General features: G+C 36.9%; 1 protein-coding gene across 1 annotated transcript in view; it reads right to left on the bottom strand.

The window, feature by feature from the left end:
* The window catches only part of LOC150102734 (RNA-binding protein Pasilla-like), a 180,448-nt gene that overhangs the window by 59,183 nt on the left and 105,399 nt on the right, over nt 1–15,866 (bottom strand). The window contains exon 2 of the mRNA XM_090399805.1: nt 11,506–11,649. Within this exon, the coding sequence (XP_090255931.1) occupies nt 11,506–11,649 (144 nt within the window). The remainder of the gene's footprint in view (nt 1–11,505; nt 11,650–15,866) is intronic.

Below are 15,866 nucleotides of genomic sequence, written 5' to 3'. Positions count from 1 at the left end.
GCACAAACCATGTAATGGTATAGAATATCCCAAATGTAACATCCTCTTATTAGAAGCCATAAAAAAAAAAAAAACTATTTGATTTGAACTTTTTTTTTTTTTGGTGTTGACTAATTTCTCTCTTATTCTATAATAAATTTACACAGTTGACTTTTCATCATGACATCTTTGCTAATTCTGTTGTCTATTTTCATATTAATCTGCCATCTTTTTCAGGATTAGTTGAATGGTTTCAATGTTTTCAGCATTGGTCAAAAATAATGAAATTGGCTCTGCTGTGGAAGCCAAGGTTTTGAAAACTCCAAGTTTCTTGGCAGGATGGTGATGTGAAATGGGATGTAATATCTGTCTCTGTGTGGTGGTACATGGTAGAATTCACACATGAGGAGACTCATCTGCTTGCCTTGAAACTAACACATCCAAGAAGGCTACTGCCCCTTGTTTTTCATCTTCCACTAATTCACGGATGGATATTATTGATGAAATGTAGAAAATTAGACCGAGCATGTGGCCATGAAGCCAAATGGCAAAGATTAATTTTAGTCGGTAAATTTAATTATTCATTTGCATTCCAGTTTCTATGTAGTTTTTTTCAGGAACTTTTACACAAATCATAGCAACAGCTACGAAAATTTGAACATCATCATTATCAAATTCCTGCCATGTACCCTCAAGGAGTGTACGAGATGTGATAGTATTAAATGAAAAAAATTACATCATTATTAATTTCCTATCTACAATTTTCCTCCAAATCAGTCTGTTATTTGTCAAGACTCCAACATTATCAGATCTTATATTTCTATCGTCTAAGGCACTTTGTACCATATCAATCCACCTATACCTTGGTCTTCCTCTGGGTCGTTTTGCTGCCAACATGGAAGAGAACACTTGTTTTGCTAATCTTTCTTCGCCCATTCTGTTTAGGTGACCATACCACCTGAGATTAGCTCTGCTAACGCATTCCTGGATGCTGACAATGTCAAGTTCTTTCCTAATATCCTCGTTTTTAATATGATATTGCCATTGATGCCATCTGTTCACGCCTATAATCTTTCTCAGGACTCTCATATCTGTGGTCTCTAGTCTTTGGTGAAGTGTTTTACTTCTGACCCAGCTCTCAGATCCATAAGTTAAAACTGGTTTGAACACTGTCTTGTATACAGCTAATTTAGTGTTGCGACTAATTTCTCTCTTATTCCATATGAATTTATTCAATTGACTTCCCACCATACCAGCTTTGCTGATTCTGTTGTCTATTTCTGTATTTAATTTACCATCTTCAGTAAAAATCGTGCGTAAATAGCTGAAATATTTTACTTGTACCACAGGTTCTCCATTCATAACACAGTTGACATTTTCAATGATTCTGCCTATTTTCATTATCTTTGTCTTTTTATTGCTGACCTTCATACCATATCTATTACAACAGTTATTCAATTTAGTCAGAGAATCTTGCAGACTTGTAGCAGATTTATTTAGAAGCATAACATCATCCGCATAAAGCAAAGAGCTGACATTAACATCTCCAATTTTGATATCATGTTTAATACCACTTTCCTTCATAATGTGATCCATATAGATAATGAATAACAGAGGGGATAATGCACATCCTTTCTCACACCATATTTAACATTAAACCATCTTCCTTTACTTCATTCAATTCTAACTGCTGACTTACTACTCAAATAAAGACTAAGTATTGCTTGATATAATGCCCCATTGACACCATATAACTGCAGCGTATTGAATAGCTTCTCTCTTGGCACCTTGTCATATGCCTTTTCCAAATCGACAAAACTTAAATACAGATCTTTGTTATATTCCCATGCTTTCTCGACTATTTTTCATAAAGTGAAGATCTGATCCTGACAGCATCTGTTTGGCCTGAATCCAGCTTGTTCTTCACCAAGCTTTTCTTCCATAATTCTTCTCAACCGTTTCTCAAGTACACTTGCATAGATCTTGCCAGGAACATTCAGTAGGGAAATACCTCTGTAATTCTCACATGCAGTTTTATTTCCCTTTTTATATATGGGTACTATGAGAGCTCTACTCCAATCATTGGGAATTCGTCACTCTGTCCAGGCTTTCTGAACTATGCAGTGCAGCCACTGTAAGACTCTTATACCACCATACTTCAGCATTTCTGGTTGAATATCGTCTACTCCTGCTGCCTTTCCACATTTCAAGCCTTTGACGGCTTTTTCTACTTCAAGTATGGATATGTATTCCTGACTGCATGCCTGGTCAGTGTTTTTTTACCACTGTGCTGTCATCACTGCTTGTTTCATTTAGCAGTTTTTCAAAGTAATTACTCCATACTTCAAGGATATCTTTTTCTCCAGTTTTCATATCACCTTTATCATCTCTAACTCCTTTTACAGCACTCTTTCCTCAATTCCTAAGCTTCTTCAACAACTCCAGAATATTTTGCCACCTTCTTGATATTTATTTTCTGTATTCTTGCCAAAGTCCTCCCATGACTTTTGTTTAGCTAGTTTTACACAGTGTTTAGCATTCTTGCATTTGTCTCTATATTCTCTAAGAGCACAAGCTGACTTATTTGACAGGAACTTTTAATATGCTTTCTTCTTTTCCTTCACTGCCTATTTAACTTCCTGTGTCCACCAGGGAGTTCTGATTTTTTTATCCTTACAGACAACCTCGCCACATGCCTCTCTATCAGAATCAATCAATGTTTTCTTCAGAGTTTGCCACTGAATCTCCAAGGTTTGATTCCTGTTCTCGAACTCTTTCATTTTTTCTTCAATAACCTTTGTGTATTTTAGTCTACAGTTCACATCTGAGGGCTGCTCAACTTTTATTCGCTTTAAAACTTTCTTACATGTTATTCTTTTCAATATGAAATTGAATTTTATCATGCTCAAGACTAAATAGTGATCACTTCCAATTTCAAATCCTCTGTACACTCTGGTGTCCTGCACCAGGGAGAAAACATCACTATCAACAATAACATAGTCAATGAGACTTTTCTTATTCCTAGCCTCTTCTATCCATGTGAATTTGTGCACATTTTTATGTTGGAACATGGTGTTAGTAATAACCAGTCCATGTCCTGAGCAGAAATCCAAGAGATATTTGCCATTATTATTAGCTTTGCTCTTTTCTCCAAATTTTCCCAAAATATTTTTGTATGTCTCACAATCATTTCCTACTCTGCTATTTAGATCCCCAACAAGGACCAACTTTTCATTTTTCATTGTGTCAGTTGCTTTTTCTAAAGCCTCAAAAAATTCTTCCACTTCTACCTTAGTAGAACCTTCTGTGGGACCATAGGCACAAATAAGTCTCATTGTCCAGTTCCCCATTCTCATATTTGCCCACATTACTCTACTTGAGACTGACTGCCATTCAAGAAGATTAGCCTCGTATTTTGTGTTGAATACTATGGCTACTCCTTCTTTTCCTTGATTGTCATTGCCTGAATATAACATTTTGTATTTATTGCTCAGAAAGATCTCACCAGTTTTGGTCTTTTTTGTTTCAGTCACCCCTATTATGTCGATGTGGTACTTATCTAATTCCTCAGCTAGCTCCATTTCTTTGCCATTCAGGCTTCTTACGGTGATAGTACCGATCTTTAACTCTGGTGATGTTGAGTTGGAGTTTGTTTTCAGATTTGTTCCAGTAGCTGACTTTTTGCTTCGCCCTGGTTCCCTGGCAAAAACAACGGGGGCCTTGTTTAACCGTGCGACGCCCCAGCCAGCATGAAATTTTGTCATGTTGTACCATCATTTTTTATTTTGGTTTAACCAATAAGAATACAATTTGGTCGGCTAAATCCCAAATTGCCAGCCCATCCTCGTTCATTCAGCATCCAAGTAGTTGGATTCAATATCACGAGAAGGTGAGGATTGGACATTAGGTCAGAAGCCCTGGTCGGTTCTCCGCATTCCTTTAAAGGCTATGTGGAGGTCTCCTCTCAGTTATACAGCTTTGACCCTTAAGCACCCCCAAATTTGAACATGGAAATTCATAACACAATTATTTGCATTTACATACACATCTAATAAACACTATTCTATTAAAATGGTAATTTCAGCCATTCAAAATGGAGAACTGTTTTTCAACCTTTTTTAAATTATTAAGCAAAGTCATTCATTTTAAAAATGACAATCAACCTAGCAAACCTAAGAGATACTGTATTAAAGTTTGTATTATTAAACTGGCATTAAAGTTTCTGCATAACACAACACTTCAGTTTACAGATTGAGAATGTGTGTGTGTGTGTGTGTGTGTGTGTGTGTGTGTGTGTGTGTGTGTGAGGGACATAACACTAGAAAGAGCATCCTGGTAGTGAATGGTGCTAAGACTAATTTTATCAACATTATTATTATCAGAGACCTCCAAGGAGTCAAGGACTGATTGAGGGAGGCTATAAATCACCTAAACCAGCTACCATACCTTCCCTTAAATTCATTCACACTGGATGCACTCACTAGCCCTAAAGGCAAATTATTCCACTCACTCATTGCTCTCTGGAAGAAAAACCTGGCTCTTACCCCTTTCTTGACTGTGAACAAACTTAACTTCCATGGAAGCACCTGTGTTCTTTCCCCACCTTCCATATAACAAAAAATTTCATCAGGTGAAATCCTATAACACCCACTTAAAAGTTTATAGACCTCTATCATATCACCCCTCTTTTTCCTATTAACTAGAGTCTGCAATCCACATACTCGCAATCTGTCTTCATAATCTAAATCCCATAATCTGGATATAATCTTTGTAACTCTCCTTTGCACTCTTTCCACAGCTTCTTTATTCCCTTGGAACCCGAGAGACCAAATCTGCACACAATAATCCAGGTGTGGTCTTATCAAAGCCTTATAAAGAGGCAAAATGATTTCCTTATCCTTACATGTCAAGGTTCGCTACAACATCTCAATTATCCTCCGAGTTGTATTTGCAACTTTTGCTATGTGACCCTTTAACTTTAAATTCTTATCCACCAATACACCAAGATCCCTTGCCTCTTCAGTTTCTTGTAGCATAACCCCGCTAATATAATATGGCGTTGGAACTCTAATCATGCCAAAGTGCATAACTTTACACTTGATTACCTTGATGGACCTGTGTTTCACTCAGGATTTCTCCATGAGTGCAGGTCACAATCCAAGAAACAAAGATGATTCTTGGTTGCCAATTGAGTATCTATATGTCCATCTGTTATCCCTGAGTCTGGCTAAGTGACCTGCCCATCTCATCTTGCTTTCATATACTGCAGTTATCACATCTTTTATGCCTGATCTCTTTCTTAGTTCCGTGTTTCTAACAAGTTCAATTTTGCTGATGTTACAAATCCTGCATTCTATTGCATGCCGAGTTATTCTGAGAGTCTCTTCTTCATTTCTTGTCATGTTCCATGTTTCTGATCCATATGTGAGTGATGGAAGAATGTCACTATTAAATAGTTTTGCCTTTGCAGAGATGTCAAGATTTGAATCAGTAAGTGTTTCTTTTAGTCTGTTGAATGACAGCAATCAGGTTTCTTTCTTTTTGCTAGTTCTTCAGATAAATAGTTATTAATTTTTATCGTTTGTCCTAAGTAATTGTAGGAGTCAACTTGTTCTATAGGGATGTTATCAATACATACAGGACTGTCACTTCTGTAGATGTTTTTGATCCATTTTTTTTTTTTCTAGATTCATTTCTAAGCCTGTCTTACTGCTGTTTGTGCATACTTTTTCACCTATTTCTTCTAGATCTTTTGGGTTGTGGAATATCAGTACTAGTTCTAGTACTAGTTCATCGGCAAACATAAGTATTTGTAGTTTTTCACCATCTATGCTTATTCCTCCGTTTAGGTCTATTTTTTTCAGAATGTATTCTAAAGTGCTGGTAAATAGATTTGGGGAGATCACATTGCCTTGGCGGACCCCTCTCTTTATATCTATATTTATAGGTTGATTAAATAGGGTTATTTGTGTGATCTGATTTTTGTTAATTTCTTTTATCATGTGGATGTAAGTAGGGTCCACATTTATTTCCAGTAAGGCACTAATGACTGCATTGTGTTCTATGGAATCAAATGCTTTTTTAAAATCAATAAAGAGAAAACATAGCAGGATTCTGTATTCTCTGCATTTTTCTGTTAGTTGTGAAATGACCTGGATATGATCCATTGTGGAGAAGCCTCTTCTGAATCCTGCCTGCTCTCTACTGGAGTTGTCTTCGAGTGTGTTTTGGATTCTGTTCAGTATTACTCTGTTCATGATTTTATATATGTGAGAGAGTAGACAGATTGGACAATAGTTTTTTTTATGTCTTCCTTGTTCCCTTTTTTGAATAGAATATGGTTTTTGAGGTCTTCCATTCCTCTGGAATCTTTCTTTCTTTGAAGTATCACGTGAATCTGGCAGCCAAGGCTTTGAAAAATAATTGGTCCACCTTGTTGGATTTCTTCAGCCTTAACATGATCAAGTTCTGAGGCTTTACCTTTACTCATTTTCTTAAGGGCATGTTCTATTTCTTCTGGAAGTACATCTGATATATTGTTGGTTTTGAAATGATAGGTTCTGAAACTTGGCACTTAGTTGCATAGAGATCATTATAAAAATTCTGCACAATTTCTTCTATCCTTTTTCTATTAGTATGTTTTTCTCCATTTTGATCCTGTAAAGCAGATAGAATTGACTGTTTAAAATTTAAGTCTTTCTCTATTTTTTTACACTGCTTTTTGCCTACACTGCTTCTCTTCGTTTTTGTATCCTGAAAGCTTTGTAGTCCTCTGGAATTCTTTTGCTTAGTAACTTACAGATAATTTTGTATTCTAGAAAATTTTCTTCAGATTTCTTCAGTTCTTTTCTCTTTTTTACTTTACACTTACTAACATTAAACTGACAGATAAAAGATAAAACCTCATTACTAGGAATATTTACTAGGACAAAGTATACATGGTACAGCAAAAAAGAGATGCAACATTATACAAATTAAGTGGATATTGAATCCAACATTATTTCAAAGCTGAATATAATGTTGTTGAAAATAATGTTGGATTAATTATCTACTTAATTTGTATAATTTTGCATCGCCGAAGTGAAGCCTTTTGGCTCTTCATTTCAGTAAGAGTTGCAACTTTTTTTTTAAAAAAAATTGCTAATCACCCAAAAAAGGGTAACCTAATAAGTTGGCTTTTTTTTGTATGGATATTCTTTATGCATAGTGTCCTATGTCAACATAAGAGACCAAAGAATAAATAACTTAATGAATAAATATTAAGTTATGAGTAAAGTTGAGAAAAAAAAGACCCCTCCCCCTTTAAATATATGAAATGTTATGGCTAACTTATGAGAATGATGCTCTGTTCTAACCACAAATATTTTAAGCATTTAAAGAGGCTAGAGAGGAAGTAACAGCATGTCTTGAAGAAGACAATTAGTAAGTGACTGCTGATTAACAAAAAATGTTAACAAGTGAGTTAAACAAGAATAATTAAGTGAATATCATCACAGCATACCAATTTCAAAGTATTTTCCAAGCATAGGGACAGATGGAATATCAGCCCGTTTGCTAAAGGAATGTTCAGCCGAATTGGCTATGCCTTTCACATGATTATATAACTTGAGTCTCAGTTCAGGAATGATACCACAGGAATGTATGACAGTTTCATTGTACAAGGGTGGTGCAAAAACTGATGTGCCTAACTGCCGATCTATCAGCATCTCTGGTGTGGTAGTGAAGATTTTAGAAAAACTGGTAAGAACTCGCATACAGAAATGGGTAGACAAACATGCTATACTGCAAGGAACAGCATGGGTTTACTAAAGGAAGATCATGTTTTAGCAATTTGCTCATATTTTATAACAACGTTATGGTCGAGTTGGATTTTTTGAAGGCATCTGATATCACACGAAAGGCTGTTGCATAAACTGGAGAACATGGGATTGGAATATAAACTCTTGACTTGGATCAGAGGATGGTTGGCAGGCTTCTTCTTCTGCAACTTCTCCCACATAAGTGGGGTCACTGTTGATGATGAGTCTCCTCCACATTCTCCTGTCTTGGGCTGTCACCACATCCAAGTCCTTCATCCTCAAGTCCTCTTCTACCACCTCCCTCCATCTCTTCTTTGGCCGTCCACGCTTCCACCTTCCTTGCAAATCCATCTGCATGACCCTTCTTCCCTCATATTCGTCCTCCCTCCTCATCACACGACCAAACCATCTCAATCTTGCCCCCTGTATCTTCGCTCCTAAGTTTCGTAACTTTCACTGTTCCCCTTACATAGTCATTTCTCAGACGATCCTTTCTGGTCACACCGCACATCCACCTAAGCATTCTCATCTCTGCTACTTCCATCCTGCTGATGTTATTTTTCCTCAGGGCCACAGTTTCTATAGCATATGTCATAGATGGCCTCACTACTGTCCTATAGATTTTGCCTTTCAGATTGATCGGCACCCTCTTATTGCATAACACTCCAGCCATCTCCCTCCAGTTCCTCCAACCCACTTCCTTCTCGGCTCCTCCATCTTCTTCCACTGTTAAACGTAAATATCTAAAGTCCCTCACCTTCCTGATGACATTTCCTTCCAGCTCCGTCTCCTGGCCACTGCCCACTGTGCAACACATATACTCTGTCTTACTTCTGCTCAGTCTCATACTTCTATCTTTTCCAGTAATTTTCTCCATCTTTCCAGTTTAGTACCCGCTTCTTCTCTTGACAATGTTGTATGCAGGTGACATCTTGCTGTGTGCAGATTCAAGAGAAGAAGCAGGTACTAAACTGGAAAGATGGAGAAAATTACTGGAAGATATCTTCTCTCACCTCCTCCATCACAATGTTAAACAGAAACAGACTTAATGTTGACCCTTGATGCAAGCCAACTGTTACTTGAAAATTTTCTGTCTGTCCCAGACAGGTCCAAACACTTGTCTTCACATTTCTGTACATCTTCAGCACCAACCTGACATATTTCTCTGGAACCTTCTTCTCCCTCAGACACCTCCAGACTTCTTGCCTTGGCACTCTATTGTATGCTTTCTCCAGATTAATAAATGCCAGATGTAGCTCCTGTTGTTTCTCTCGAAACTTTTCCATCATCTGCCGTAACCCAAAGATAGCATCTGTTGTTAATCTATCAGGCATGAAGCCAAATTGTTCCTTTGCAATCTCCACCTCCTTCCTCAATCTTCCATCAAGAACCCTTTCTAGGATTTTCATTGTGTGGGACATCAACTTTATTCCTCTGTAATTTTTATAGTCTTGTGTATCCCCTTTACCCTTGTAGATGGGGACAAGAGTACTCTCCCTCCATTCCTCGGGTATATTTTCCTGTTGGCAAACTTTCATGAACAGGTCCCACAGCAGGTCAATTCCCTCTTCCCCCAGTGCCTTCCATGCCTCCACTGGAATCCTGTCGGGGCCCACTGATTTTCCATTCCTCATCCTCTTCGTGGCCTCCGTTACTTCCACTCTACTGATGTTCTGCACCATCCCCTCAGAAGGCTGCCCATCTTCTCTGTGAGTCCTTGCATTTTCCTCATTCAAAAGTCCCTCAAAGAATATTCTCCATCTGTTTCTTATGTCCACATTCCTCCATAATACTCTTCCTTCAGCATCTTTGATCTGCCTCACATGTAAGATGTCCTTTGCTGCTTTATTTCTACATTTTGCTAGTAGGTAAATTTTTCTCTGTCCTTCCTTTGTTTCTAATTGATCATACAGATCTTGATATGCCATGGCCTTCGCCTGTGCCACAACTCTCTTGGCTTCTTGCTTTCTCTCCCTGTACACCTCTCTATCCTCTTCCACTCTTGACTCATCCCACTTCTGCTTTGCCTTCCTCTTAGCTGTCACTGCCATTTGTACATTATTATTCCACCACCAACCCTCCTTCTGCTCTCTAATCTTTCCAGATGTCTCACCAAGCACCTCGATTGCACAGCTCAGGATTACTTTTGAATTATGTTTCCACCAATCTTTGAATTATGTTTCTATCCGAAATCCTCTCTAACACCTCCTCCCTAAAACGATTCCTCACACCCTTTTCTTTTAAGCGAAACCACTTAATTGTCTTCATCCCATGGTTTCCAGAGGTTCTTATCTTCGATCTTATTTTAAAGTCTGTGCACAGCAGTCGGTGTTGCTGTACCACTTGATCTGTTGGAATTACTTTACAATTTGTCACAATCTTAAGATGTTTTCTTCTAGCCAAAATGTGGTCAATTTGTGAACTGTTGTTACCACTCCTAAATGTTATCAAATGTTCTTCCCTCTTGAGGATGGTTGACAGACAAATATCAAAAAGTGGTATACAGTGGGTGTGAACCTGCCAGATTTAAGGTGACCAATAGCGTACCCCAGGGTGCAGTCCTTGGCTGTTATTGTTTAATCTATGCATTAATGACATCAGGCAGGATCTAACATCAGATGTGCAATTGTTTGCCAATGATGTGAAGATAGGCAGGGCAATCAAGGATACTACTGATATTCAGTAATTACAAAATGATTTGAATAGACTGGAAATTTAGGCAAACAAAAATGGCTATCAGTGTAATGTTAGTAAGTGTAAAGTTATGCACTTTGGCGTGATTAGAGTTCCAGCGGCATATTATATTAGCAGGGTTATGCTACAAGAAATTGAAGAGGCAAGAGATCTTGGCATATTGGTGGATAGGAATTTAAAGTTCAAAGGTCACATAGCAAAAGTTGCAAATACAACTCAGAGGATAAGGAAGTCATTTTGCCTCTTTATAAGGCTTTGATAAGACCATACCTGGATTACTGTGTGCAGATTTGGTCTCCTGGGTTCCAAGGGAATAAAGAAGCTGTGGAAAAAGTGCAAAGAAGAGTTACAAAGATTATGTCTCGATTATGGAATTTAGATTATGAGGACAGATTGCGAGTATGTGGATTGCAGACTCTAGTTAACAGGAGCAAGAAGGGTGATATGAAAGAGGTCTATAAACTTTTGAATGGGTGTTATAGGATTTCAACCGATGAAATTTTTCATTATATGGAAAGTGGGGGAGAGAATTGATTTGGATGATTTATAGCCTCTCTCAATGAGTCCTTGACACCCTGGAGGTCTCAGATAATAATAATAATAATTTCTAATGCTTGCAAAGGCTGTATCAAGGGTATTTGAAGTCATTAGGATTGTTTTTGAGAAAGAAAACACAAAAGAAATATTTTCTCTATCCGTAGTTTGGCTTATTTGATTTAGTCTTTTTTTCTTTTATTTTTTACTGCACTATCATGATTCCCAATTCTCCCCTCATCCAACAATACCAACATATAAATAATAATTTTTAATTAATTATAAATATAATGAAATATTAACCCCCAACCGGCCACGATGTCTATAGACGTCCAGCTAAATCTGAATACAATTCTGTAACACTTGTCGAATAGCATGGATAAGAAGTGCAATTTAGTCTCACTATTTCATCCACCTCAGCTGGTAGAGAGGTTAATGTAAATTAAAAAGACATATTTTTATATTTTGGCATGAAAACTATCACTTTTAATGCTTTTACCTGGATAAAAATCATGTGCTTTTGACATTTTAACTCTAGCTCCTGCCTCTTTCTGAAGTTGAGCAATTGTTTCTCCACCTTTTCCAATAATGGCACCTGCTGCAACTGCTGGAACAAGAATTTTGAAGTGGTATGTTCCATTACCTGAAAAATAAAATATGCACATATTTGTATATGCCTATACATACAAACACACCATTTTTTTTTTTTTTTTATTGAATGCTTGAAGTAGCCTGAAAAAGTTCCATGTTTGGTCTATAGAGTAGGGTTAATAACATAAAATGGATTTACCTTACATAAAAACGTTTGTTAGTATAAAATCAAAGGTATCTTCAGTACTGAAGGTGCCCTTGACTCTAGGGGAAAATTTTTCTTCTCCTTTCTCATCCATCAGATGATGGGTTGAGTCCCATATGTGCAATATCCTTGCCATCTGGTTCTATCTCTAGCCATGGCCAGAGATAGAAAATTTTATACTAGTAAAAATATATATGTAAGGTAAATTTGTTTTGTATTATTTATTAATTACCATGTCTTACATTCCTATATGCCACATTATTAGAGCAGGGTTTCAGATATATACATAAGAAAGAAAAGGTAATTAGTCCACCTGCAGTACTAATGTTTACAAAAACCTTTCGTGGGTTGGAGTCACATAAAATACATACAGCTAATCGAAGAGTTAGATTAACAGGGATTTATCTATAACTAAAACCATGTTTAGTCTCCAAATCAGGTGAGACGGTGGTGTCACAAGGTGATGAAAGTTATTACTTATCTCTCTCTCTCTCTCTCTCACACACACACACAAAGCTCTTAATTTCTATGTCAAGAGCTTCATGCAAGCTCAACACAGAAATCAAATTAATTCGGATCTTCTGAACTGGCTAATGTTTTTAGTGTGATAGTAATTGTACTTGCCAAGAAATTATTTTCTTGTTTAATATTGATCCAAGCATAAACAAAGTTTGCATGTGAAGTATTTTTGCAACTAGGATGCTTGTATATAGTGACAGTTGACTTCATATCAAATGATTCAATATCTCATAATGCAAAGCATTCTTCCTTTTGGATGTGTACACTGTTAAGCAATATGGGAAGGATCACTACCAAGACCAGTTCTGACCTTTACTGAAGTCTCATCAGTGGGAACAAGGCCCAAATATCAAGGAGGGATTAATGTAGAAGTCATATTCCATATACAAAAAAAAAAAAAAAAAAAAAAAATCACCTTATACTATTAGGCAGTTGATATCATGACTTCACATCAACTGTCTAAGGTATACCATTAATGCAGATCTTCTGAACTGGCTAATGTTTTTAGTAAGATAGTAATTGTACTTGCCAAGAAATTATTTTCTTGTTTAATCCTGGACCCAAGCATAAACAAAGTTTCCATGTGAAGTATTTTTGCAACTAGAAGTATCTTCACAACTAGACTGCCTAAGTATACCATAATGAAAAGTATGCTTCCTTTTATATTAAGACAATTGATGTGAAATCATCAGCCTCTATAGTCTAGCCATAAATATCATGACTTGAACAGTGCATAAACCTCTACAGCTTTCAGTGCATAAAAACCACATTTATAATGTATATATAGCAGCACGCACAACATCTAACAGAAACATTGCCACTGTTCGCTCCAAATCCACCTTCAGGTTGGCAATGCTAGGTGTTGTTTCTTGCAAGCTACTCTCTCAAGCTTGACCACAATTTGAAGTCCAATGGATTCAGACTGAAACTTCCAGATGACCAATCAGATGGTGATATATGGTTAGGCACATTCATCTCCAACTACTGTTGTATGGTCCACTGTGAAACAAGGTGTTGTTCAGGTGCCACAAAAGTTCCACCACGGTGTCCTGATACACTCTGGTAGAGGTTTTGACCACTTTCTCAGAGAAATGCAACTTAGATATCCCAATCCAATATGTCACACCCACCAAACTGTCACTAATGCAGGACAATGATGATCAGGTATATGCCCCAGATGGTACATGTGCTGTGCACCATCTGGGGGCATATACCTGATTGTTTTGGCAGTTAAACAACTCTTCAATGATGAAAATCTTATCTGTGAAGAGGATATCTCTGTGTCTGTTGTTCTTGTACTGCCAAAGAAGTGCCTTTGATTTTATCACTTTCAGCTGCATAAGTTGTGATGTTAGGAAGTGTCCAGTAGAATGACGATATGCTCTCACCCCCAGGTCATCAGTAGTAGTAGTAGTACATGTGACATCATTGTCTGTGAAACGTTCATCTCTCAAGACATCATTTTCTGAGTTCTCATGGGATTACAATGCAGGTGTGCCTTCACAGTCATCACAAGCTGCTGTGTCCTAACAACATGGTTGACCTATTTTTTGCTGGTCAGATACGTCTTCTAGATTGTTATAATGGTTAATCCGATATACAAACATCCTAATGATCCAGAATGTTGTTAGCATTTCGAAAATAACAGGTGGCTGCATTCCAGCTTTGTGAAGTGCTATTATAGGTATAAGGTTCTATTATATAGTGAAACCTATGGAGTATTCATAACCAAAAATTCACATGCATACCACAGCAATTAAATTTTAATAATATGTAGATATTTCGTCTCGAGTATCTTAAGACATCATCATTACAGTTATTATAAACAATACTAGGAATTACATTCAAAGGAACACTTAGTGTGCATGCGTACATTGGAATCCCTCTATGAGTACAGTAGCGTGTTTGAGGAACCCACCCCCCCCCAAAAAAAATCAGCTGTAATTAAATTATCTCATAAATTTATTTTATACAATTGAGCATAATTTCCCAGACCTTTGGGATAGTGAAACAGTTATTATGGTTCAGATTGGGTCTGTGACGTAAGGCTTCAACACCTTCTTTATATAAACACTCATCAAATTAAGGGGATATTAAATCCCACATTGTTTTAAAACCGAATAAGAAACTCAAAGATTGGAATCAGAGAGTTTCATGACGAATATAGTAAACTATAAAAGTATCGGCGATTACTAGCGTGAGCCAATGCAAGTAGTCCTAGTACATAGAACAATCTCGGGCAACTCACTGCAAAGGAGGGGAAAGTTCTGATCGCTATTCTTGGTATTTTCCATAATGTAAAAACACATTTCCTAGGAAATGTATGCTGTTATTACATTATGGTGGGAGGTCATTACCAAGACCGGTTTTAGCCTTTTTTGAGGCTTCATCAGTGAGTAGCTAGACCAAATAGATACCAAAGGGTATAGCGAAAAGAACTTATATACTCTGCTATACGAGTTGTCAAACAGGTCCAACCATTAAGTTACTTAAATATAAAGAGATACAATAGGCTTCAATTCGGCGATATAAAGTAGTTCTTGTACTATGTACTAGGAGTACTTTTGGAGAAGGTAGCAAATTGTGAATCTGGTTGATTGGTTTATAGGTAGCAGAGAGTTTGTATTTCTTCATAATTTTTGACATTGGCTTGCATTGGCTCACGCTAGCAATCGCCGATACTTTTATAGTTTACTATATTCAGCATGAAACTCTCTGATTCCAAGCTTTGAGTTTCTTATTCGGTTTTAAAACTATGTGGGATTTAATATCCCCTTAATTTGAATAATGTTTATATTGCCGAATTGAAGCCTATTGGCTCTTTATATTTAAATAAACACTCATGTTTATATAAGGATCTATGTGGCAGCTTGAGTTTTTCCATTGGATCCTGTGGTTAGGGTTTTCAACTTCATGTTGTGTGAGGAAAAAATTTGTGTGGTTTAATAAGACGGATGTGGTCTTGATGTTCAGAGATGTGTTTACTTATAGATGTTCCTGTTTGTCTGTAGTAAGGCATCTTACGTGAACATGGAACTTTGTATATACCAGGTAGCATATATTGAAAAAAAAAAAAGAAGTTCTATGGGCTTCTTTTTTTCTAGGTTGATATGTAGGGAAGTGGCTGATGATTTTTTGAGTTGTTTTTGGATTATATCCATTTAATAAGGCTGTATCTTTAATAATTTCCAATTCTTGTTTTAAAGATTCTTCAGAGGAATAAAACCTCTGAATACCAAAGATTTTATGTTGCCCTATCGTAAACCAACTTTTTCAGGTCGTTACATTCACAATTCATTGGCTCACCATCTATCTCAAAAATATGGCATAAAATCTTTGGTATCAAGAGCACACAAATTTTATTTCTCTGAAGAATCTTTAAAACAAGAATTGGAAATTATTAAAGATACAGCCTTATTAAATGGATACAATCCAAAACAAAACAACTAAAAAAAATCAGCAGCCACTTCCCTACACATCAATCCAGACAAGAAGAAGCCTGTTGGACTCCTATACCGTATATCAAAGGCATCTTGGAACGTCTG

The sequence above is a fragment of the Typopeltis vanoorti genome, chromosome 10 (genome assembly GCF_054136105.1).
Source record: "Typopeltis vanoorti isolate ZY-2024b chromosome 10, IOZ_Tvanoo_1.0, whole genome shotgun sequence".
Classification (NCBI taxonomy): Eukaryota; Metazoa; Arthropoda; class Arachnida; order Uropygi; family Thelyphonidae; genus Typopeltis; species Typopeltis vanoorti.
This window is presented reverse-complemented; position numbering and strand designations above follow the sequence as displayed.